This window comes from Hyperoodon ampullatus (genome assembly GCF_949752795.1).
Source record: "Hyperoodon ampullatus genome assembly, chromosome: 16".
NCBI lineage: Eukaryota > Metazoa > Chordata > Mammalia > Artiodactyla > Ziphiidae > Hyperoodon > Hyperoodon ampullatus.
Genome location: NC_136929.1, coordinates 77,050,873 through 77,075,145, shown reverse-complemented (window position 1 = coordinate 77,075,145; position 24,273 = coordinate 77,050,873). Strand labels below are relative to the sequence as shown.

General features: G+C 39.2%; 1 protein-coding gene across 2 annotated transcripts in view; it reads right to left on the bottom strand.

Moving 5' to 3' along the window:
• ZDHHC20 (zDHHC palmitoyltransferase 20) overlaps positions 1 to 24,273 on the bottom strand; it is a gene marked incomplete at both ends in the record, with an annotated part of 68,702 nt that overhangs the window by 22,500 nt on the left and 21,929 nt on the right. For both annotated transcript variants that reach the window (XM_079721886.1, XM_079721887.1), the window contains 4 exons: positions 400 to 469; positions 8,664 to 8,784; positions 14,387 to 14,490; positions 18,710 to 18,736. In XM_079721886.1, the coding sequence (XP_079578012.1) occupies positions 400 to 469; positions 8,664 to 8,784; positions 14,387 to 14,490; positions 18,710 to 18,736 (322 nt within the window). The remainder of the gene's footprint in view (positions 1 to 399; positions 470 to 8,663; positions 8,785 to 14,386; positions 14,491 to 18,709; positions 18,737 to 24,273) is intronic.

Genomic DNA, 24,273 nt, shown 5'->3' with positions numbered 1-24,273 from the left:
ATTTTAAAAGGAAAGTAATATTATTGTGGTTTGTTAGGCTTTAATACCAACATTAATAATAAAAACAACAAAAGTGTCATGATGGTCTTTTTAATCCAGGAATTAAAGTTATCTTTCTCAGGGTGGGGGTTATTACTTACTTGGTCATCAATATTACATTAAGCATATGCACAAGAAGTACACATACTTAAAGAAAATTCTAACAACTGGTACAGGAACTGTTATCAAAGATTACTTCAAAGTATATTCTAGCTTATATACACATTTATGTGAGCTCTGCATACAGAGCAAATAATGGGAGAGGATGCAGTATTTTTGCTAAGTTCCTTCACTTTCTGTTCTCCCATCTCCAGTTCCAGTACTGGGGTTTTTAAATGAAAGCCAAAGAGAAACACTTACGTGTCACATGCTGAGCAGTGATGCGCACGGTCAGGCTTAATCAGCTGACATCTTTCACAATATCTGACGGCTACATTTAAGAATTAAAAGGAAGTTGTTGAAGAAGGTATGTTTAGAGTTGAGTTTAATTTGACTGTAAAATCTGCTTTCATTTCTTATAAACAACTCTAGGAAACTGACAACCAATAATTTTAAAATAATACCAAAGTTCATTGGAGAGCTTATGAAATCCTAATGTCGAGAGGCAGAAGGGAACCTCAGAAATGTAGCTGGCCCAGCAATGTTCAGATCAATAAGGAGATCCAAGGAAATAAGGAGCTGGTATCAAGTCAAACATGCAGTTTAGTGGCAAAACTCAGATACACTAAGACCTACTGTACCATGATGTCTGTAGTAAAATATCAAAACAAACGTTCTCAATTATCTCCCACCCCATCCCAGATAAATAGCAAAATTGCCAACATACTATTGCGAAAGAACTCTAAACTTCTTCCCACTAAATTCTAATATATAGCTTGTATCTTCATTCATTCAAAACATAATGAGCACCTACTAGGGGCCAGATATTGCTCTCGGCATAAATCCCCGCCTTCACGGAACTCACACTCTAGTGGAAAAGACGGGGAGTAATAAGCAAGGCAAGGCAACAAAATAAGTAGTAATATTAGGGATAGGTGCTGACAGGAAAACTAAAGCAGGGAAGGGGTGTTGGGGTACTGTAATTTCAGAGTCATTTGAGAAAACTGAAACTTAAAGAAGGGAGCTGGTCAGTCACATAGGTCTGTGGGAAAAGAGGAATCTGAGGAGAGGGAACAGGCCTCGGGTGGGAGGGTGCTCAGAGTGCACGAACAGTGAGGGGCCGGCGTGCCTGGAGCAGAGAGGAAAGGAGGAGAACACAAGGCAGGGTCAGAGAAGCCGGATCAGGTCAGGCTTGTCCTCCCCACTCCGCTCAAGTACTCTGAGAGAAAAAAGGCCAACTGGAGGGGACTTCCTGGCGGTCCAGTGGTTAGGACTCCACGCTCCCAACGCAGGGGTGCGGGTTCAATCCCTGGTCGGGGAACGAGGATCCTGCGTGCCACACAGCACACAGAAACAAAAAGCCAACTGAATGAAGAGCACCACCAGAATCTGCAGAACAGTCAGAACCTGAGGTTCTGGTTTTTGAAATCTAAGTAAGTGACAAAATAGTTCTTTGAGATTTATGAGGAAAATGTACCAAGACTTCACAAATCAATAATGCTTTAAAACCATTATTTTGGATGAACAGAGAATAATAAAATTACAGTGAGATACTAACCTTTTTCCATATCATGGCCTCCAAAGCAAACAAATGCTTCTTGGCAACAAGACAAATTACTATGGGTCTTTCACTAGAGCTGAAACTTTCACAGATTTAGAGCATTTGACTAATAAATACTCTACGGGATCTACTGCAAATGCGGTAGACTTCTTTTGGGGGTATCCGCCTGGTCTACAGGCCACTCTCTTTCCAGGAAATGACTTAAGACCCCTCTTCTACCTGGACTGTGTGAACCCACCCACCTCCCCCTTCTGGTTCACGCTCTCTCCTACGAATCAGGGCTGAGGGGCAGTGAGCTGTATCTCGCGGGGTGGAACTGAGTAACACGCGATGGCCACGCTTCGCCACGTGGACGGGATAAGAAAGGGAGAATCATTTTAAGGGCGACAGTGTAGGAAGTGAGCAGATGCCAGGGAGCAGCAGAGACAGCTGCAGGAGCCCCTCTGGCCCCCAGTTCTCAGCTCCAGTCCCTTCTTGCAGTCCTGCCCTCAGGGCACAGGAGACACCCACCACGTTCTCACACCACCCCATACGTTATGGTAGTTTCTTTTGGGGGGAAGGGGGAGTTAAAAAGCTTAAGCTGTTGTCTGTTACTTGTGATCATTAGGGCTAACAGACATAGTAACAGCACGGAAAACAGGTTCAAGTAAAAATTTAAATTAAACATACCCTCTAAAAAGCAGATGGACCATGTCATGTGTTACTGTTTTTGGAAAAGAATTTGGCCATATCTATAAAAGCGTAAGGCATGCACACTCTCTGCCCGGGATCTCTGCCGCTAGAAAATTTATTCTATAGACACGCTCTCACCACAACATGGTTTCAATAACAAAACACTAGGAATAACGAATTATGAAGATAGTTAAGCATTTTATGATACACTACGTAGACTTTAACAAGAATTCTCCATACAAAGTAGACACATACCCTAAACTGGAAAAGTGCAAACATATTAAGTAGAAAAAAGCAAATTGCAGAATAGTTTGATATGCAGCATGTTTCATATCTCTGAGGGGGAGAAGAATATATGTATTTTTCTCTTTACACATCCCAATACAATGCATCCACCTTCAGACTTGAATTAACATATATGAGAGACACAAAGTGTTATTCTGAAGCAGTGTTAAGAGTTACACCTGCTAGAAGGCAGCTACCCAGGTAACCAAATCTGTACTGGTTAATACCTATCCACTCTCATTGTTAAAATGTTGATTGACTGTATGTAAGTTTTGCAATATTCTGTTATATATAAAAAATTTCTGCAAGGATATACAAGAAGGGTGGCAACCTCTGGTGAGCAGTGCCAGGGTGAGCAGGCAGACACTTCTCATTTGGTATCCTCAAAAAGTTTTTATAAATCATGTTCCTGTATTACTTTTATAATTTAAACCAAACTTCAAGATGAAGGGAATTTATACAAATATCCACTTATTAAATGGATAACCCATACCTTACTGAGGGCCTTCTGTAGTACCTTGGCTAGACTGGACACTAGGGAAGTGAAACCATGTAAGGTAGAAAAAGCAGAGCAGGTATAAAGGACCTTAGAGGTCTCCTAACTCAACCTCTAATGTTTTAGGTTAGAAACACCCCAAAACCTAAAGAGAAAAAAAGTCGTTTGCCCAAGATTATCTCCCTCTCTCTAAATGAGTGGTCAGGTCGGGATCAGAAGCCCAGTGTCTTATTTCCTTTTCCTCTACATTTCCTCCACTCAAAATTCTGCCATTGCTCTGAGATGAGATGAAACTAAACAGACTTTTCAAGAAGCCTTTTTAAGGGTCTTGATGACTGAGTAGATAGAAGAACTGAAATAAAAGCAGCAAAGAAAACTGCGGTTTCCGGGAGGCGTGGCCAGAAGAATGATGCTGCCAATGTCAGAAACAAGCCTGATGGTGGTGGGTGGAGGGAGTGGGTGGGTATCGGAGGGGGGTTAGGTTGTTTTTCTTTCTTTCGTTCATTCATTCAACAAATATTCAGTCTCTGCCCTGTGACAAACACTGCTTCATGCTGAGAATATAAACTTGAACAAGACAGACTTCCCTCCTGCCCCCATGGTGTTAGGTTTTGCTTGACGTGAATTGGGATAACAGGTCACTCAGGTACAGCTAACCTTCGGAAGGTGGAGATATGAGAATGGAGCTCTAGTGGGCGCACATGCCAAGGGGAGTGCCAAAGCCCCGACAAGGGTCTCCAAGGGCCCTGGGGGAGGGCAAGGCAGGCTCGTCCCTCTGAAGGCGCAGTTGCAGTCCAGCCCTCTGCCTGACAACAAGAAAGGGTTTTTGGCAGCAAGCGCATGCTCGGGTGACAACACCCCTCAATCTGCTAGTTCACAGTAGGAAAAGATAACTCAGTCTAAAACTATTAAAGCAAACAAATTGTTTGAGACACAGTGAACCAACGATCACAATATCGTGGTGTCAGAATTCCATGGTTAAAAACAGCTGAAAGAACATTACAAAAAGAATTGGGACGAGGCACCCTTGTGAAGCGGGGTTAAAAAAATGTAGGAGGAAGAATAAACATTCAAAGATGCAAAAACAACTAGAATGGAAAAGCACAAAGAAGAAAGTTTTTCAAGCAGTTAGAAGGAAAAGCCACCGAGCCTGGTTAGGAAGAATGAAAGCCAGCTGCCTGGAATCTGCTGGGAAGGAAAAGAGGCCCAGGGTACAGACGACTTACGAGGGGACCCACAGTCAAAGGGCAGAGAAAATAGAACGGTAGGTGGAACGCGTCAGAACCAAATTTTTGTTGTTGTTTTTAGGAGGAGATACACCTTGAAGTATACCTGAAAGCAGAGGGAAGAAATGGGTTGGGAATTACTAAGTGAAGAAGCAAGATTTTTAGGAGCAAACTGTGGGAGAAGTGAAGAAGAAGGTGAGCAATCTTCACGCGAGTCTCATAAAGGACAAGAGACCCCAAGAAGGCAGCGAGGCCCTGAGGGGCAGCCAAGTGTGTGCAGCTGCGGGGCAGCCCCGAGCCCGGAAGCAGCTGGGACTCTGCCGCCGTGTTTCATACTCGTTCTCTCCTACTTACTAGCTTGTGACCTTGGGTCAGTAACTCACTTTCTGAAACCCTCAATTTCCTCTTCTGTAAATGCAAATAATATCAAGCGCAAAGGACTATTGTGCAGATCAAAAAAAATCTGGAACATATCAAATTCCCAGTAAAGCAGTTATTATCGTTACAATAATGTTATTATTTTTGATAAAACATAAAGTGAGACTCTAGGATGGGAAAAATTAGTGAAGGGGAGAGAACTGGGGAGATCTTTCAAGTGAATAAGCAGCCATTATGGAGAACACCCAGGAACAGGTTCATCCCACAAACGCCTCCTGGGGGCCTGGGGGGTGACGCACTGGCTGTGTCAGGGCCATGGATGGAGATCCCAGTGCCAGAGCCTCAGGACGGAGTCAAGGAGGGAGGGGCACAGACAACCCGCAGACAGTGACCTGCGATCTACAAGGTAAGAGTGTGAGAAGTTCAGAGAAGATTTTTAAAATCTCTTCTTGTTTAAGTGAATAGAAATGGTTGAAGAGAGCTGGACAGTGGATTAAAACTTTAAAGTAGATTTAGGGAGGAGAAAATAATCATTCTAGGAAGAGAAAAAGACATAAAAATAAAAGGTGGCGAAGGACAGAGCTTTAGCAGAATTGACTCAGGGAAATGGAGCAGGAGACAGAGAAACACTGGTTGTATCCAGACTGTGGAGGGCGGAGGTTTAGAAAGACTCATTTTGCTTCCTTAATAGATGACATGTCTACATGGTTCAGAAAAGCACGAAAAGGAGCCCAGTGCAGCCCCCACGCCCCTCCACGAGGGCAGCTCTGTCACTTCCACTAACCTCTGGTCTAAGAAAGATCCACTTTCTATAACATGGGGTTCTGTAACTTCATTTTCTAAAGAATGCATGATATTATTTCTATAATAAGAAAAAAAGAAGAAAAACCCCCAATGTTCTTTGGGATTCTAAGCAGTAGAAATGCAGTATAAAATGGTGCTCAAGGGCAGGGACTCTGTCTGCAGTCAGAAGATAAGGTGTAAATCCCAGACCTTGCCACTTGGGGACTTCAGGGCCCTCCCTGTGTCTCACTTCTCTGACTCTAATGTGGGGATAAGTGCTGCACTGTCTCAGTGGGGTGTAAATAATCACCGTAAAGTGCTCAGCAAAATTCTGGTGCACTATTCAACAGATGAAGGGTATTTTTCAGAGTAGTGGAAAGCCATTAAACTTAATGAAAGGTAATAAAGCTTTAAGGGTAAAGACTTTACATTAGCAGCTTTTAACTCTTTGGGCATAGGTACTGCTCTGAAAATCAAAATAACAGGCTATTTCAAAAAGTACCCAAAATTTTGCGTTTAATCTCACGGTTTCATTAATTCTCTGAAATCTTGGGACTTTGGATTAAAAACACCTAGGGAATTTCCTGGCGGTCCAGTGGTTAGGACTCCGCGCTTCCACTGCAGGGCACATGGGTTCGATTGCCCGTCAGGGAATTAAGATCCCGCATGCCCCGCAACGCGGCCAAAAAAAAAAAAAATCTAATTTACATAACTGCAGCTACTAACAACTGTTGTAAACTAGACATTTTATAATTGAATATAAAAAGGGATTATTTTAAATTAGCTCTCGGACTTCCCTGGTGGTGCAGCGGTTAAGAATCTGCCTGCCATTGTAGGGGACACGGTTCATGGCCTGGTCCGGGAAGGTCCCACATGCCGTGGAGCAATTAAGCCCGTGCACCCCAACTACTGAGCCTGCACTCTAGAGCCCACGAGCCACAGCTACTGAGCCCACTCGCCGCAACTACTGAAGCCCACGTGCTGCAACTACTGAAGCCCGCGTGCCTAGAGCCCGTGCTCTGCAACAAGAGAAGCCACCGCAATGAGAAGCCCACTCACTGCAACGAAGAGTAGCCCCCGCTCGCCGCAACTAGAGAAAGCCCGTGGGCAGCAACGAAGACCCAACGCAGCCAAAAATAAATAAACGTTAAAAATAAATAAATAAGCTCTCATTTACTGAAAATTTATTATTGTACACTGAGATCTATACTAAGTGCTTGTCTCATTTATGTATACTTCCAGAGATTTAGAGACTATTATTCTCATTTTAAAATGAGGAAACCAGGGCTTAGGAAGTTTAAGGGACTCTCATTGCACTAGCAATGGAAAAGCTGGGGTTTGATCTGAAATCCATGTTTTCATTCTATACGGTAATATAGTGGTTATGCAAAGGGATAGTATAGGCATACCTCATTTTATTGGGCTTCACAGATATTGTGTTTTTTTGTTTTTACAAACTGAAGCCCGGTGGCAACCCTGCATTGAGCAAATCTATTGGTGCCATTTTCCCAGTAGCATTTGCTCACTTTGTGTCTCAGTGTCACATTTTGGTAATTCTCAAAATATTTCAAGCTCCATTATTATTTTGTTACAGTGATCTGTGATCAGTGATCTTTGATATTACTGCTATGATTTGCTGAAGGCTCAGATGATGGTTAGCATTTTTTAGCAATAAGGTATTTTTAAATTAAGGTATGTATGTGTTTTTCTGACATAATGCTACTGCACACTCAGTAGGCTACAGTACAGTATAAACATAGCGGTTACACACATTGGGAAACAAAAAGTTCACGTGACTTGCTTTATTGTGATATTCACCTTATTGCACTGGTCTGGAACCGAACCTACAGTATCTCCAAGGTGTGCCTATATGAAATGCATGAAAAAATTTAAATGTCGGTCAAATATCCCCTCCTAAAATTTTGCACAAATTTAAAATCTTCTTAAGTCAGAATGTGTACATAATTATACAAAGGTAAAGCTCCTTTTATTTCCCCTCAGAGTTGAGAAGCATAGGGGTTCTATAGGCAGAGCACCTTTTCACATACTACCTGTATGACCTTCAACAAGTTACTTAACCTGTCTCCGTTCCCTCGTCTGTAAAATGGAGAGAGCAGTGTCTCCCTCACAGGCTGGTGTGAAGTTTAAATGAGCCTGTATGTGTAAAGAATTTAGGTCAGAGTAACTGTTAGCTATCACCATTATCTGGTATTTGCATGAATTAGTGAGGTGTATAATACATAATTTAAAACAATTTCCTGTACTTAAATGACCAGTCTGGCCGCTCACAGGTCCATCCCTATCAGTAAGGCTCTGCCCCTGAGAAAAGGAAGCTGCTGCACAAACGTCAAGGGGGCCAGTGGAACAGACACAGCTTTGGAACCAGACAAACCTGACTTCAAATTCTGGCTCTCTGAATACTAGCTTTATAACCTTGAACAAGCTTCTTCCCCTTGATGTCTTCTATTTCTCCCCATTCTAAGTTAGCACAGTCTTGATTTTTAAAAAAGTTACTCAGTGATGACACAAAATGTTCAAATTCAAACCAGGATTTCCAAATGATGGTTTACTAAAAATTATAAATGAAATTTTTAGCCATGAAGATTGAGTTGGGAAAAAAAAAGAAATGCAGAAGTGGTTAAGAATCCACCTGCCAATGCAGGGGACATGGCTTCAAGCCCTGGTCCGGGAAGATCCCACATGCCATGGAGCAGCTAAGCCCGTGAGCCACAGCTACGAGCCCACGTGCCACAACTACTGAGCCCATGTGCCTAGAGCCCATGCTCAACAACAAGAGAAGCCACCGCAATGAGAAGCCTGTGCACCGCAATGAAGAATAGCCCCTGCTCGTTGCAACTAGAGAAAGCCCACGTGCAGCAACGAAGACCTAACGCAGCCATAAATAAATAAATTCATTTTAAAAATCTATATCAACATATGTACATAACTATTATCTGAAATACCATGTAAGGTACACAACACATGAAAATCCTGTTCCCACAGATGTTATTTGTGGCAACCACAATACCCACTTAATAGTCAAATCATGCAAATATATCTTGGCAAAAATTACCATATCTTAAAAATTCTTTGAGAAGAAAAGCTTAAGATTTGTTTTTCTTACTCTTTGAAGCTGATGTGGTATAGATAGGTAAGTCCCTTGCTGCTCTTCTCAAAATTTCTTGCTGTCTTTCTTGGCTGAATTCCTTTTCATAACGTTCCTTTTCAGAATTGGACAAGCAGAACTATAAAAGGAGAAATAACTATTAATTCTTTTTAATCCCATGATTATTAACTATCAGGCTCAGAAAAACAAAGTTTTATCCAGAACAGAAAAAACAAAAATATTTCCTTCTATAAAGGCAAAACTTGTCTTCGAATTTGTTTAGGAAGCTAAATCAAGCACATTTTAACAAAACCACATATCTTTGACAGACTGAGAAATATCTGCCCTCCATACTAATGATGGCAAAGAACGTGAACTAAATATTTTTTGCATTTTTGTTTTTTACAGAGAAGATTAACTTTGCCCATCAAAAAGGGCTTAATATATATTTTGTTAGTAAAAATTCTGGTGTTTGAAAGTTAGGGTCAAGAGATTTGGAAGGATGTCCAAAGAGTCACTTGCTTTGCGTAACAGGCTAAATCACAGGCATGGGGCCCTACTATTTTCTGGCCAAATTTCTCAATGAGGACAACAAGTCCTCCTTTTACTACTTTGCTTTTGCTTTTAAAAAGCTAATCAATCAGGGTGCTTTCTCCAGAAGTATTAAGGATTGCCAAGGTAAGCACAATCTACTTGTCTCAAGGAGAGATTCCTTTATAGAGTTGTTTCCAGTTTCCACTTCTGAAGTTTTAATTCCCGTGTGTGGGCAGCCTCCAGCCTATTTCTTTAAATAGTATTTTCCTACAAAGGACTTGTTCAGTTGCTCTTCTTTTCATGTCATCCCAGCATCTCAAGGACCTCAGTTTTATGCCTCTATTTTACGTAACCAGGAGTTTTTTTTTCAGTTTCTATTGGTCTTTATTTCACAGATTGTTTTTAAAAATAAAAAAATGGCCTAGACATGCTCTTGATCATAGTTCATACTTTAATAATACTGTTCCTCAATTTTTATTTACTTACAGGGTTTTGCTTGAAAAGGTCTAAGGAGTCATGACTAAAACTTTATCTTTTAAAATTTGAGTATTTTGGTCTACCTGCAAACTCAAGTACCAAGCCTTCCACACTCTCAATGCCTCGTCAATAACGGCACTGCCTTCTTGATGCAGCCTCTTCTGTTACAAACGGGGCGATAGTGCGGCACAGGCAGGATTAAGAGCTCTGGGGTGAGGAAACTGTGATCCCAAGCAGCTCAGGGAATTTTCTAAGGCTGCAGAATTATTGGCAGAGCTGATATAAAAACACAAGTCTCTTGAGTTCTACGCTAGTATGTTTCCCTCTGTGTTGCTCATGTGAAATACGTGTTCTTTCTTTTTACAGACTTGTTACTCTAACCTGACCCAAACACGATGGCTTAAGAAGCAGGAAGAGTCCGTTCAGATGACCTAGCCTAGCTCCCACAACTAAATCTTGATGGCACACAAGAAATCCCCAATTTACTTACAAAGGACAAGAAGTAACATGGACATATGAACAGGACAGAAAAAAATCAGAAAAAATTACACACAAGCTTGAAGTTGAGACTCTGGAGGTCACTTATCTAAACTCCCAGGCAGGCTGGAATCTTCAGACATTTCTGAGATCCACCCCCTCGAATACTGTCAGGTACAAAAATACTTTCCTACTTTGTAAGACGGCCCATTCTCTTTTAAGAGACCTGTAACTTGCTAGAAAGTTCTTCCCTGACATGATGCATCTCTGAAACATTCAAAACAGAGAATAAAAATCATATGGTATAACGTTAAATATATATTTGGAAAAAAGATGCTCTAATCAAATTTTACAGTTTCCTTGTCAAATCTGAACAGAATTTTCCTGGGCTGAACTGTTTCTAGCCAGGCCTCAAAATCATTACTTTTCCATAAGAACTATGGTTATAAATTACGAAAAGCTTAAACCAAATGAAAATCTCAAGAGACACCAGGATTTTAGATGAGGAATGGAACAAAACTTAAAATGAACTAGATTTTTGAAATTATTCCTGTCTATTTTTCATTAAATACTACTGAACAGAATTCAAACCATGAAATGCCATTATCTTAAATTTAGTGTTCAAATGGTTCAATTTAAGTATCTGTTACACACCAATTAAGAGCTTGGCACTGTCCCAGGTACCAGGGACCCAAAGATGAATAAAAATACAGCCTTTGCCTCAAGAACACACATTCCTATAGTTCAGTACGAATGTTAACCATGTAAACACAGAATTACAAATCAGCAATTCTTTGCAAGGTGTGACCAAAGCTCCCTCAGGAGGGGTGAGGGCTGTCAATGAAAGTTTCTTGGAAGAGGAGGTACCTAAACGGGGTTTAGAAAGAGAAACAGGAATCATCCAGGAAGACGAAGCAGGAAAGAAAATGTTGGCGAAAGAAGCGGCATATGGAAAACACAAAGAGGTGAGAATACTATATTCAGGGCAACACACTACTTGAAAACAGAGTTCCAGGAAGAAGCAATGGACATGAAGTAAGACCTCAGCTCATGAAGGGTCTATGTTCCAGGCAAATGACCAGCCCACTGGCAACCTCTGCAGGAATGCCAGAGAAGCGACGGAACCATATTTTCTTTTTAGGAAGATGACACTTAGTGATGGAAGATGCCTACCAGCTTTTCTTATGCTGCTTCCTCCTTACCATTCATTCATTCAAGTATTTAGCAATCTATTATATACTAGGTCTGATTCTAGGCAATGAAGACACAGCCGTAAATAACAAAGAGTCTTCCTTCAAAAAGCTTATCCTTTAGTGGAAGAGACAGCTTATGAAGGTCTCAGCTTCAACACCACTTCTCCAGAGATTTCTCTGATCACACTATCTAAAACAGCTTTTTTCCTAATAGCTTTTACCGTTATGCTCTGCCACATCATCGCGTTCTTTTTCTAAATGTACCATGATTTATAACATTTTATGTTTGTCTTGTTCTTTTTATTCCCAGAGTCCACCACAGTCTGACAAAGAGCAGATGCTCAGTAAATACTCGCTGCCTGAAAGAATGAAAAAAGAATGCCTACCTTTATAACTTAACTTCCCTAAAAATGCATAGTTTTTGCTTTTTAGACCCAACCAATCCCCCTAGATCCAAGCCCGAGGTGTTGCTCAAGCCTCTACATTTTTAGAGTCCTTTTAATGCGGCCATTAACACCTATCTCACAACTATGCAATTTCTTATCAAGAGCTACTCAGGCAGCCCAGAGTAAGCTTATTCAGAAAGATAATCTTACATTCCTGTTCCTGGCTGTCACTGCGGCCTAGCTTAGCTGGCCCTCCATGATTGAATAATCAATCCATTCAATACTTACTGATGCCCACTATGTGCCAGATAGTGGGAGAGGGATATAGTGGAGAACATGACAGAAATGATCCCTGCCCTTAAACAACCGACAATTTAATAAGGTGATACATACAGGTAAGCAGGCAATTACAGTACTAGATGACAAGGTCCTGACAGGGAAGGTGGATCGTGCCACAGAAGGGCCACTGGACACAGGCTGTCAGTTACACTTACAATTACACTTACAGGAATAGGGGAGCATGAAGGATGGAGTGGACGTAAAGGCTTAATTAAGCACTGGGCTAAATGCTAAATGGGTGCAACATTGCAAATACAACAAACAAAAAAGAAAAATATAAGTTAGATGGCACTAATGTGCTAGGCATTCTTTTAAGCATTTTCCCTATAGCATTAATTACATATTATTATAAATACCATCCATCACATGTACGTATGATTAATTTATTTAACCCATACAACAATCCAACAAGGTGCGTACGACTACCATCCTCACTTTACAGAGGACGTTCCCGAGGTAGAGACAGCTAAGGAGTGTGTCCAACGTTGCGCGGCTAGAAACGCAGAGGGATGAGGCAGACGAGGGGGTCTGAAGCTGGGGGCTGAGCTCTGAACCTCTGTACTATCCTGTTTCTCAAAAGTATTACCAATTGTTTTTCTTATTATATTTTTTATTTCCTGTAATAAAAACTATTTACTTTCACACATGCTATGTTTCCAACAGCCATCACTACTAGTAATTGATTAGATAAAATTAGGTCCTTTTCAACTTAAGAGATTAAGATATGGATGGCAATTTGTAATATAACTTTAAGGGCTGACTAATTATTAGCAAATGTTTGAAGAATATATTTGAAGAAACAGTAAGCTTGATGAGTGGTTTACATTATCCCTTAAAAGAAAAGCCCCCAGTAGAAACAATGGGCAGTGAGAGTCTGGCGTTCCCCACTACTGCTGACTGTACGTGCAGCACCCAGCAATTCCCCTCCTGGGCATCTGCCCCTAAGAACTGTGTATGTACGTACACGTGCTAGAATGTCGATGGCAGTCCTATGTGTAGCAGCCCGAGACTGCAAGTTGCACAATGGGCCACGCCCATCAACAGTAGACCAGATAAGTAAACTGTGTTTTATAACACAGCAGAGGAGGGAGCCACAACTGTACACAACAACATGCATGAATCGCACATGAAGAGAACGTTAATGAAAGAAGCCAGACGTCTACGCAAGCACACGTCCTGTATGACTCCATCCACGTGAAGTGCAGACCAGGCAAAGCCAGTTGATGCTACTGGGTGGGTAGGGGTCGTGGGAGCAGGTCAGTGGTGTCTCGTGAGCAGTGGCTGCAGGGAGTGTGAGGGGCTCACGGGAAACCAGTCACGTTCTGCTTCTGGAACTGGGTGCTGGTTACTCACGTGTCCAGTTCGTGAAAATTCGTCAAGTGTACATTTATGGCATGTATAGTTTTCGGCATGTATGTTCTATAAAAAGTTAAATGGAAGTTGGTATCTTTAAACATACGTCTATAATTTTTAATGGATTTTGATGAATTTAATACAAAGGGAAACAATTACATTATTACCATCATCTAATATTTGAGTGCTAACCTTATGGCAGGTCCTATGTTAAAAGCTTTACATGAATGAATCTCACCTAATCCTCACAAACATCCTACAGAGACGGGCATGACTGTTAGCTCCACTTTCCAAAGAGAAAACTAAGCCTTGGACTCATTAAATAATGTGTTGGAGCAGAAAATCAAACTCAGGCAGTCCTAACTCTAGAGGATATATTCTTATCTATCCAGCTATTCTAAACTTAAGGTGAAGAGAATTCAGTCAGCCATATCAAGGCAGAATAGACATAGTGGTCTTCAGCTTTACTCCACATAAATGTGTACTCGTATTATTTCCAAGTGGAACCTGCAAGTAGAAGAAACACTAGCCACGCTAGGTGTAACAAGCCACGGCATAGACAATTTGTTTCCCACAATCAAAACACTTTATTTAGTTGCAGCTTATTTGTTCAGGCCTGAGAAAAAATAAATGTTGAGAGTTTCTAAAAATAAACTCTACTTTCCTAACTCAATTCTGTCCCTTAACATTATTCACTCCAGTGACATAAAGTACATCTTTAATTTAAGAAAACATAGCATGGCAGCAGAATATTAGCACAGCTAAAGCTTAGCGCCATTATCCATCTTTTACGACGCTGCGTCAGTGGGCTGGATCTGAGGGATACGCTGATGACTCACACTCACAATGCAGAGTTACCAAGCAATTTATGAATGAAAACAGAACAAATGCATTATGTAATAAAGTTTTAACAAAGGTAACACAGGGAAAATAATCCCATAATTAGTGAAAGCATTTGGTAATTTACCAACATTAAATTTACCTCTTTGGAGGGGGAAGCGGGAGATGTGAAAATTGTCATCCAATAGGACCATACAAACATAACAATGAACAGATGGAAAGCCACAAGGTAAACAACGGCCTTTCCTGGTAAATAAAAACAAATAACATTTCATTGAATCCAGGTGAAAACAGGAAAAAGCATTATACATTAAAACACAATATTTAGGGTCAGGAGGCTCGATCCAATAAAAAATTTAATTAAAATGTACTAAAAACATCAAATATATACACTCCTTTTTCTGCATGACGTTAACACTACAGATATGAAAAAACATTCTATTCCTGCATCTAAGGATTATTGGCCTGGTTTATAAGTAAAGACTGTATTCTGAGATGAGATTTGATTTCATTAAGTTGCTGAAGATTTAAGCTGAAATCTTATGAGCACCTCCTTCAAAAGCACTTCCTAAAAGCTAGATTTTAAATGACTTAAAAATTATTATTTAATGTTCACTATGAACATTATTATTTAATATTTAATGTTCACTATGAACATTAAATCCAAGGAACTATATACTGAAAATAAACAATTCAATTCCTGGACTGTCAGGAAAGGTATCCTAAATTCCACTGTCGTTTTCAACACTGAGTAATGAAAAAATTTTAGCCACTCTGAATTTCTGCCGTAACTGTTTCCTAAGTGGATTAGTGTAACATTCCAACATCTTTATCTCCAAATATTAACTCACTGATATAACTAAAAACTTTTTGTTGTGTTCTGTGGTTTTTCTATCTGTAAGAAGTGGGACTGGTTTCCATTAAGAAGCCAGAATTATTTACCAAGTGATTAAAGTCTTTTTCAGTTTGGAATGCAGCACCACAAACTCACTGAAGAAAACAAAGCACAGATGAGCATAAAAGTTTGAGATTCTACTCATTTGTAAAGTTTGGATCAAATATTACTTTTTCCAAAAGCCTCCTCCATTACTTTCAGAATTTATTATCCCTTCATACTATTCTCCCCAAATAATTTACTCAGACTTCAATTAAAGCACTTAATGTGTTTCCTTTAAGTTAGCTGCTTAATATTGATAAGTTAATAAATGCAAAACACTTACAACAGTGTCTGACACATAATAAATCCTCAATAAATATTGGCTACTATTATCATTGCTGTCCAAGTATAGCAGTTCCTTCTTCTCAAAGACTGGTTCTTTTTGTGCATTCCCTATTTCAGTGTTACCCAAGTATATAGACTGATAAAAGTTTTCACTGGTCTGCAGTTAAATGAGAAACGTTAAGAACAATGGAGTGACGTTTTTAGAAAGCTAACATGTATTCAGTTCGAAGTACTGTCCTTCCTTTGGTCTGAGGTTACTTTTCCTTATGTTTTCACATAAAAATAATGATACAAAATTGACAACTTGCTGGACCCTGGCATTTTCTTCTGCAATTATACTGGTCCATGCCTGGTCTAACAGAACAGAACCCTGAGACACACAGATGACTGATGCAGGAAGCCAGGGCTCGATGACCCTCACAACGCACGGCTGGCTAATCAGCACGGAGCACGTACTTCAACTTCTAGCTCCTAAAATCTCTTTCAAAGTAGACTTCTCATTCTTTTCACCGCTAGTGCAATAGTTCTTACATTGTTGCTCATCTCATTTGGGTCACTGCACAAGCCAATGGGCGCCCTTGCCTTCCAGTCTCTTGCTTCCAATCCATCTCAGTGGCCAGCGTAAAATATGTGGCTCACCGTTTCTTATCCCCGTTGACTATGAAATTCCTGGGAAATAGCTCCATCTACATGACAAATGAATGCATTCTCTAAAACTCTGGAACTTCCTAGTAACCATATTTATTTTAACTATAGCTACTCAAGTCAGCCCTTCCACCTACTGCAAGTCTACTAGAAGACATATAACGTTACCTTATTTCTAGCCCTCACAATGGTCTCGTGGGTATTCTTTCAGTTTACAAATGTGAAATCGAAGGCTCAGAGAATTTAATATTTTCCCCAGTGTTACTTACTTACTAAATGATAAAGCCAGAATTCAAACCCATATATGCTTGATAAACACCCAAGGTCTTACTCACTGTGTCATATCTAAACTAATTTTCCTCCACTTTTTAAATTATTATCTAGTGGTCACATCCTACTTCAGAGATAATATCTGGTGGTAAGATGAAGCCCTAACCACAACTTCCTTCTATTCTCAAATATGCTTTCTTTTCACTTTCACAAAAACTGATTGTCATCCTCATTGAAAATTGTGGTTTCGCAAAATCTGCATTCTCTATCATTCCAGCTCCCTCTAGGCTAAACCCCATGGTCTAACCAATGGATTCAACAGCGTCCCTTCATTTGTTTCTCCTTTGGAAAAACAGGCTGGAGCTCAGTCTCCTGTTACACCAGCACTGAAGCCATTTATCAAGTCTGCAATTTTACCTTCACCTAGCTCATTTCACTTGTTTATATTATCGTCTTTTGCCCCCGTATTCAATCAAGTTTGTCAATCCTCATCTACGTATTATTGCATAACTTGGTTACTTTAACTTTAAACTTCTTAATCATTGAGTTACTTACAACTAAGGCTAGAATATAGAACAATATACTGTAACATTTTTTAAACATTTAATATTTTTTTAGAATATTTTTGCTCTCCATAAGAACAAAAGCACATGGTTTTTGCCTTAAAAAAATCTTAACCTTCAGTTAAAGAAAGAAAAGATAAAATAAATCTCTTAGTATATTGCCTGGAATATAGTAAGCACTTAATAGACGTTAGTTATCAAATTATAATATAAATAATAACAGGAAATATTGTTTTTAAATAAGTTCAAATTAGTGTGATTACTAATAATCCCATATATATGCTATAAACTATTGGTTAGAAGTAATACTTAAAGTAAAAGCTTAACTCATCAAATTAAATCAAAGTTCAAAGAAAACCTGAACCTATAAATCAAAAAGTCTGACTCGGGCTTCCCTGGTGGTGCAGTGGTTGGGAGTCCGCCTGCCGGTGTGGGGGGCGTGGGTTCGTGCCCCGGTCCGGGGGATCCCGCGTGCCGTGGAGCGGCTGGGCCCGTGGGCCGTGGCTGTTGGGCCTGCGTGTCCGGAGCCTGTGCTCCGCGACAGGAGGGGCCGCAGTGGTGAGGGGCCCGTGTGCCGCAAGGAGAAAAAAAAAAAAAAGAAAAAAAAAGTCTGACTCAAAAATCACCTGTAACTGAATTAAGAAACAAACAAATAAGCAAACAAAAAACTTTACTGAAAGACTCTCTGAAAGACATGGGGAAAATAGTCCCAAGAAATAATGATCCAAGTTAAAAGTTCTTTTATAACAACTTCAGAAATTCTCTGCTTTCTATATCTGTGCTTTCAACACACAGGAAACAGTTTTGATTTTAAGCAAGAAAAACAAGCCTACCAAGATTGAGTCTATATTTGTTCTGTTACTGAGAAATTAGATCCAAAGTCAACTTGAGATTTACATGCTTAACGCCTTCTATTTTCAACAATAAGAATATTTATTAATAATTTCTAGGGACTTCCCTTGCGGTCCAGTGGATAGGACTCAGCGCTTCCTCTGCAGGGGGCACGGGTTCAATCTCTGGTCCGGGAACTAAGATCCTGCAAACTATGCAGCTCGGCCAAAAAAACAACCACCACCACAAAAAAAGTTTCTAACTATTCAACTGTTTTAGAAATCCTCTGGATTTTCATATCTCAAATCAAATTTTATTTTTGAAATTTGATCTCAAAGGACTTAAAATTTTCTTTTATCTCAATAAAGTTTTGAGTAATGATTTTTCTCTCCAGGCACTGTCTCTTTGACTAGTCATTAAAACTTTAATTCCATTTCAAAATGAACTAGTAATATAATTTACAAATTCAGAGTCTGGTTACTTAATTAAATGACTATGAGTAGTAAAGTACTATTTTAAACAAATGCATAAACAAGAGAACCACCAATAAAATTCAGACATCATGAAACACCTCCTCCTCAAACTTAGCTAGAACTGATATTAAAAATCTTTGAACCACTACTATAAAGAGTTCTAAAGAATATGCAAGGCAAAAATATGTATATAAATACATCAAAGAAGTTTGGGTACTAGATGCCTTACAAAATAACAGCAACTTCAATTTACATAAGTAACACAAATGAGAATATACTGAATGTATAAAAATAAATCTAATAACGCATCTCCTTTTAATCACTTAAGCTTTAAGAATATATATCTTCTTTCTGGAAACCAAAACACACACAGTCATCACTAAATAACAAGTATATGGGTTGTAATTAAGATACCATAAGTAGTCTACTTAACTTGAGAGTGAAAGTTAAAAGTGCCTTACCGTTTTCTCCATTTCCAGAAAGTGTAACTAAAATAGAAGAAAACACAGTGAATATATTTTAAACACTTGTATATAAACTTTATTTCAGGTTGACTATTCACCTTAATATCGTTTTCATAAACATAAAATTTAGTTGTAAAATGTAAACAATAATGCAAATTCAGAATTGCGCACTCAAAAACCACGGAAACACTAAAATTCAAATTCTTCTTTACCATAAACATTGCAATCACATTAAAATTTTTCTTCAGACCTTTGTTAATTTTAAGTGTATCAATATGGTTATAGTTATGTGTTCTTTAGCTCTTTTCTTAATGCTGCCTACAGAATGAGGAGAACTCTCCTCTATGGCACTCATATGGCACTTAATTAAGTAGTCTGTGATGTAACTTACCAAACTTTTTGTAAAAGCTACACACAAAACACATTGTTATTTTTCTACAGAAAAAAAAAAAAAAAGAGGAACTTATCCTGCGATTTTTAGAGCACTTTTCTTCCTAGTTTGTAACCCTGGGAACTGCTCCTTATTCCTCCGCTCTGGATCGTCCAGTGGCCTCTGGGTCCTGTTGATTCTACCACCTACGTCTCTTCACATCCGCCTCCCCCTCCCATTTCTCCCATTGCCTTGTTGTAGGACCTTCTCAAATGCGATAGCTGAAAGCAACTCGACTCGCAGTTTAACACATCCACACCACCAGCAAATCTGAAGATGGAATACTCTTCAACACCCACCAGTCACTTACAGAAAAAAGTCCACAGTCTTCAGAGTAGCAAACACTGTAGGCCCTCTGTGATCTACAATCTGTCCGCCTCTCCAGTCTCTTGTCATTTGCCCACACCCACGGTCTAATTATCCTGGAAAAAACTGCAGTTTCCTAAATACATCAAAGCTGTTTCCCACACTGCTGCCTCCCCCATTCACCCTCCAAGACCCGGTGTATACATCCCTCCTTGGCAAAGCCTTCCTGAGTCCCACTCTGGGCAGAGCGGGTCCCTCCTTTATTTCAGGGCTGCTCACCCCTCCATCCTACCATACCACCTCATTTTTCGCAATTACTTGTTGACATGTCTGTCTCACCCTGCTGGACTGCATTAGTGTGGAATCATGTCTTAGAACAATAACAACCCTAACAGTTATCATTAGTTCCCTCTTACAGATAAATAAACTAAGACTCAAAATAATTAAAGGACGTCCCTGAGGTCACAGAGCTAGTACATGCTGTGTAGATAAGATCTGAACTCAAGGGCTTCCCTGGTGGTGCAGTGGTTAAGAATCCGCCTGCCAATGCAGGGGACACAGGTTCAAGCCCTGCTCCAGGAAGATCCCACGTGCCGCGGAGCAACTAAGCCCGTGAGCCACAACTATTGAGCCCTCGCGCCACAACTACTGAAGCCCATGCTCTGCAACAAGGGAAGCCATCGCAATGAGAAGCCCACACACCGCAACGAAGAGTAGCCCCTGCTCGCTGCAACTAGAGAAATCCCGTGCGCAGCAATGAAGAGCCAACACAGCCAAAACTAAATAAGTAAAATTAATTAAAAAAAAAATCTGAACTCAAGTCTACTTGGACTTGTATTCTTTCCTGGAGTGTGTTTCATTTCATTCAGTATTTTAGTTCCAAAGCCTGGCATACAGCAACAATGCTTAAGAAATGTTTATTAATTCAATATCCATTTTTGACTAAAATCTCTTGATAAAATAGGAGTATCTGGATACTTCCTTAATAAACTAAAATATATCTATCTCAATCCCCAAACCAACATAATTTAATGAGAAAACACAATAGAAGTATTCCCACTAAAGTCAGGAACATAACAAGCAGGTTCATGATCATTACTTTTTTTTTTTTTTTTAAACATTGTTTCAGAGAGGCATAGGGTTTTTTCCAGCCCATCTTAGGTCATTCAGGTATGGTCTGGGGTAGTTAAACCCTGGGCTGGTCCCCTCTGGCCTCACAAAGCATTTCCCCTTTATGCTAGTGTACACTACTAAAAATATAATTTTCATTACGTGCCATGATATGAAATGATTGGGAAGCACTACAGCAGCCACACAATTATAAAAGAGAAATAAAGTAATTGTATAGAAACTGAAAAGAAGACATATGTATCACTACTTGTAGATTATATGACTACATTTTTTATACTCAAAGAAAACCAACTGAAAAACTATTATAAGAGGTGATAGTGTACAAAAACTGATATACAGAAATCAGTAGATTCCCAATATACACGTAATCATTATGTAGAAGTTATAATAAAAGAAAGTTCTATTTAAAAGCCACCTAAAAAAATGTTCCTAGGAATAAATGTAAGAATTGAGCAAGATCTATACAAAAAGAAACATTTTGATGTTTCTGAGGGACACTGATAAAAATCTGAACAAGTGGAAAGGCTTATATTCTTACATAGAAGAGTCATTATTAAAATGACAATTCTCCTGAGGTTATTCTTATAAATTTAGTGTCATCTCAATAAAAGTACTTTTATTTTTTAAGCAGTCAGATTCCAAAGTTCATTTATGGAAAAATAAACTTACATGATGAAGTAGGAAAATTCTGAAAGAGATGAATAATGAAGTAGCTCTAGTCAAGTCAAATCCTAGAGCACAGTATTTTAAAAATATTACAAATGCCCCAATTATTAAAACACTTGTACCGGCTCATGAATAAATAGATCTCTGGAACAGAACAGAAAGCTCCCAAATGGAACCAAATGCATATTCACTATATGATAAACATGGGATTTCAAATCAGTGTGGACAGAGCCAGTAAACAGCATCAGAATACATGGGAGGCCATGTTGAAAAAAGGTGCCACTGAGATTCACAACACAGTCAGGATAAATCCCAAATGTATCAAAGATTTAAATGCAAAAACTAAAAATAAAAACAAAATCATGCATGTACTACATGAAACAAGGGAAATTTTAAAATAGATACACTTTTGGAGCTGAGTGGGTATTTCAGAGTAAGACACAGAATACAGAAGCCATAGGAAAATATTGATATATTTGACTGCATAGAAGTAAAAATAAACACTCGAAAAAAATCACTACAAGACAACAAGAAACTAGGAAAAAATATTCACAATTCTTACTATGGACTAAAAACTAATTTCTCTGTTTAAAGAGTAGCTACAAATCAATAAGAGTTTGTTTTAAACAACCCACTTTTTCACAGAAAAGGAAATACAAACATCTCAAACATAAAAAAGATGGTCAACCTCATTCGTAACAGAAATCCAAAGTAAAACTACATGAAGATACCATTTTTAGTAATCATATTAGTAAAGATCAAAAGTTGATAACATACTGTGTGATCACACTTGTCAGAGCAGAGTTCTGATTTAAATTGCATCTGGCTAACAGTTTCTGGTGGTTGCCTCTTCCAACTTTCCACTAAGACAGCACGCAACTACAGGAAACAACAAAATTGTTCCATACCAAAAACAAAGCTAGACAAACCAAGAATGACCAGAACTACTTCGTCAAGAGGGCTTTCCTGACCACAGGAGTGGGGTAAATAAATCTCCTTAGCATACGTTCCCACAGCACTATATAATTCCCTTATCCTAACACTCCTGACACTGGTATGTAATCACTAGTTTCTAATCTGTAGTTCCTTCCAGATTTTTCTTGGAGGAAGGGACACGACAGAGTCACCAATGCCTGGCACAGGGTGGAGTGGAACCAGCCCTCAGGATCTGTTAGCTGCCCCTCCGACTACACAGACAAAGGATAGTTAGGGACAACGAACACTGGGCCGTCTGCAGAGCCTCTGGGCTCACAGAGGGATATTCCGTTTTCTGAGGATCCCAATATAGTGTTAAAAATTCTTTTGATGATAAAGTCAGAACTATAAAAAACATTACACATACTAATGGTTACATGTGCCTTGTAAAGGTATAATGAATGTCCTTTTTTCCATCATGTCAGTGACGATGTATCTCATTTGCAGATAATATTCATCTAAGTTTAAGTTTCTCTGTGAACCTGAGAGCTGGCCACATGCTCTCCTCTACTTAACTGCCCCCTTTTCTCACCCACCCCCCACTAAGTGAGACTGAAAAATCCCAGACACTCTCACTTTACCACCATCCTTTGCATCTACTGTGGCCATGTGATACAGTTTTGGATAATGGATACATCTTTGGAAAAGGAAAAGTTATGGTGGAAAAAGCTTTTTCTTCCTTGACAAGTGAGAAGCATGTGAGGAGAAAGCCATATTACTGCCTTCATCCTGTTTTTGCTTTGCATACTTACAATGTAAGGATGTGCTGACAATCTGTAATTGCCAACGTTCAACCTTGAGGGAAGAATATTTGCTGGATACAGGATTCTGGGTTGACAGTTCTTTTCATTTAACACTTGAAAAACGCCAGGGCACTTCCTTTTGGCCTCCACAGTTTCTGATGAAAAACCTGCTGTTGTTCTAACTTTCCCCCATAGGTAAGGTAAGCTTTTGTCACTGTTTTCAAGATTTTATCTGTCTTTAGTTTTCACAAGTTTGGTTATGATATGTCTTGGCATGGACTTCTTTGTTTATCTTGTTTAGCATTCACTCAGCTTCTAGAACCTGTAGGTTTACGTCTTTCGTCACATTTGCAAAAATTTAATCTATTATTCCTTCAAGTACTTTTTCGGCCACACTCTCATTCTTCCCTCCTTCTGGAACTCTGATGACACATAGTTTAGATGTTTTTTTTAATAGTTTCACAAGTCCCTGATGATCTATTCATTTTTATTTCTCAGTTTAACTTCTTCTGTTGTTCACACTGGGTAATTTTTATTCCAACTTTAAGTTCACTGATTCTTTCCTCTGCCCTCTCCATTCTGCTACTGAGCAGACTTTTATGAGTTTTTTAATTTGGCTATCGTATTTTTCAGTTCTAAAATTTCCAGTTCTAAAGATGGGTCTTCTCTACATCTTTGCCAACCGAAGGTCTCACAGACTTTCTCATATATTCACTTCTATAAGGTTTATAGGTTTTACATTTAGGTCTGTAATAGATTTTAAATGCTGATTTAAAAAAAATATGGTATGAAGTGAGGATTGAGGTTAATTTTTTTGCCTAGAGATGGACAATAGTTCCAATATCATTAGCCAACAAAACTATACTTTCTCTACTGAGTTACCTTGGATCGTCTCATGAAAATTAATCAGCTATATTTGTAAGGGTTTATTTCTGAAGTCTCTAGTCTGTGCCATTGATCTATAGTCCACTCCTACTCTAACACCACCCTGACTTGATTCCAAGCAGCTTTAGAAAATCCTGAAATCACACAGTATGACTCCTCCAGCTTCTTTTTCTAAAGTGTTTTGGCTATTTTAGGTCCTTTGCATTTCCATATAAATTTTAAGCTCATCTTCGATTAAAAAAAAAAAGCCTGCTGGGATTTTTGGCTGGTATTGTATTGACTCTATAGATCACTTTAGAAGGAACTGATATCCTTATAATATTGTCTTCCATTCCATGATCACAGTGTATCTCTTCACTTTAGATTTTACCTGATCAATACAAAACCGTGCACATATTTTGTTAGATTTATCCCTTTTATTTAAT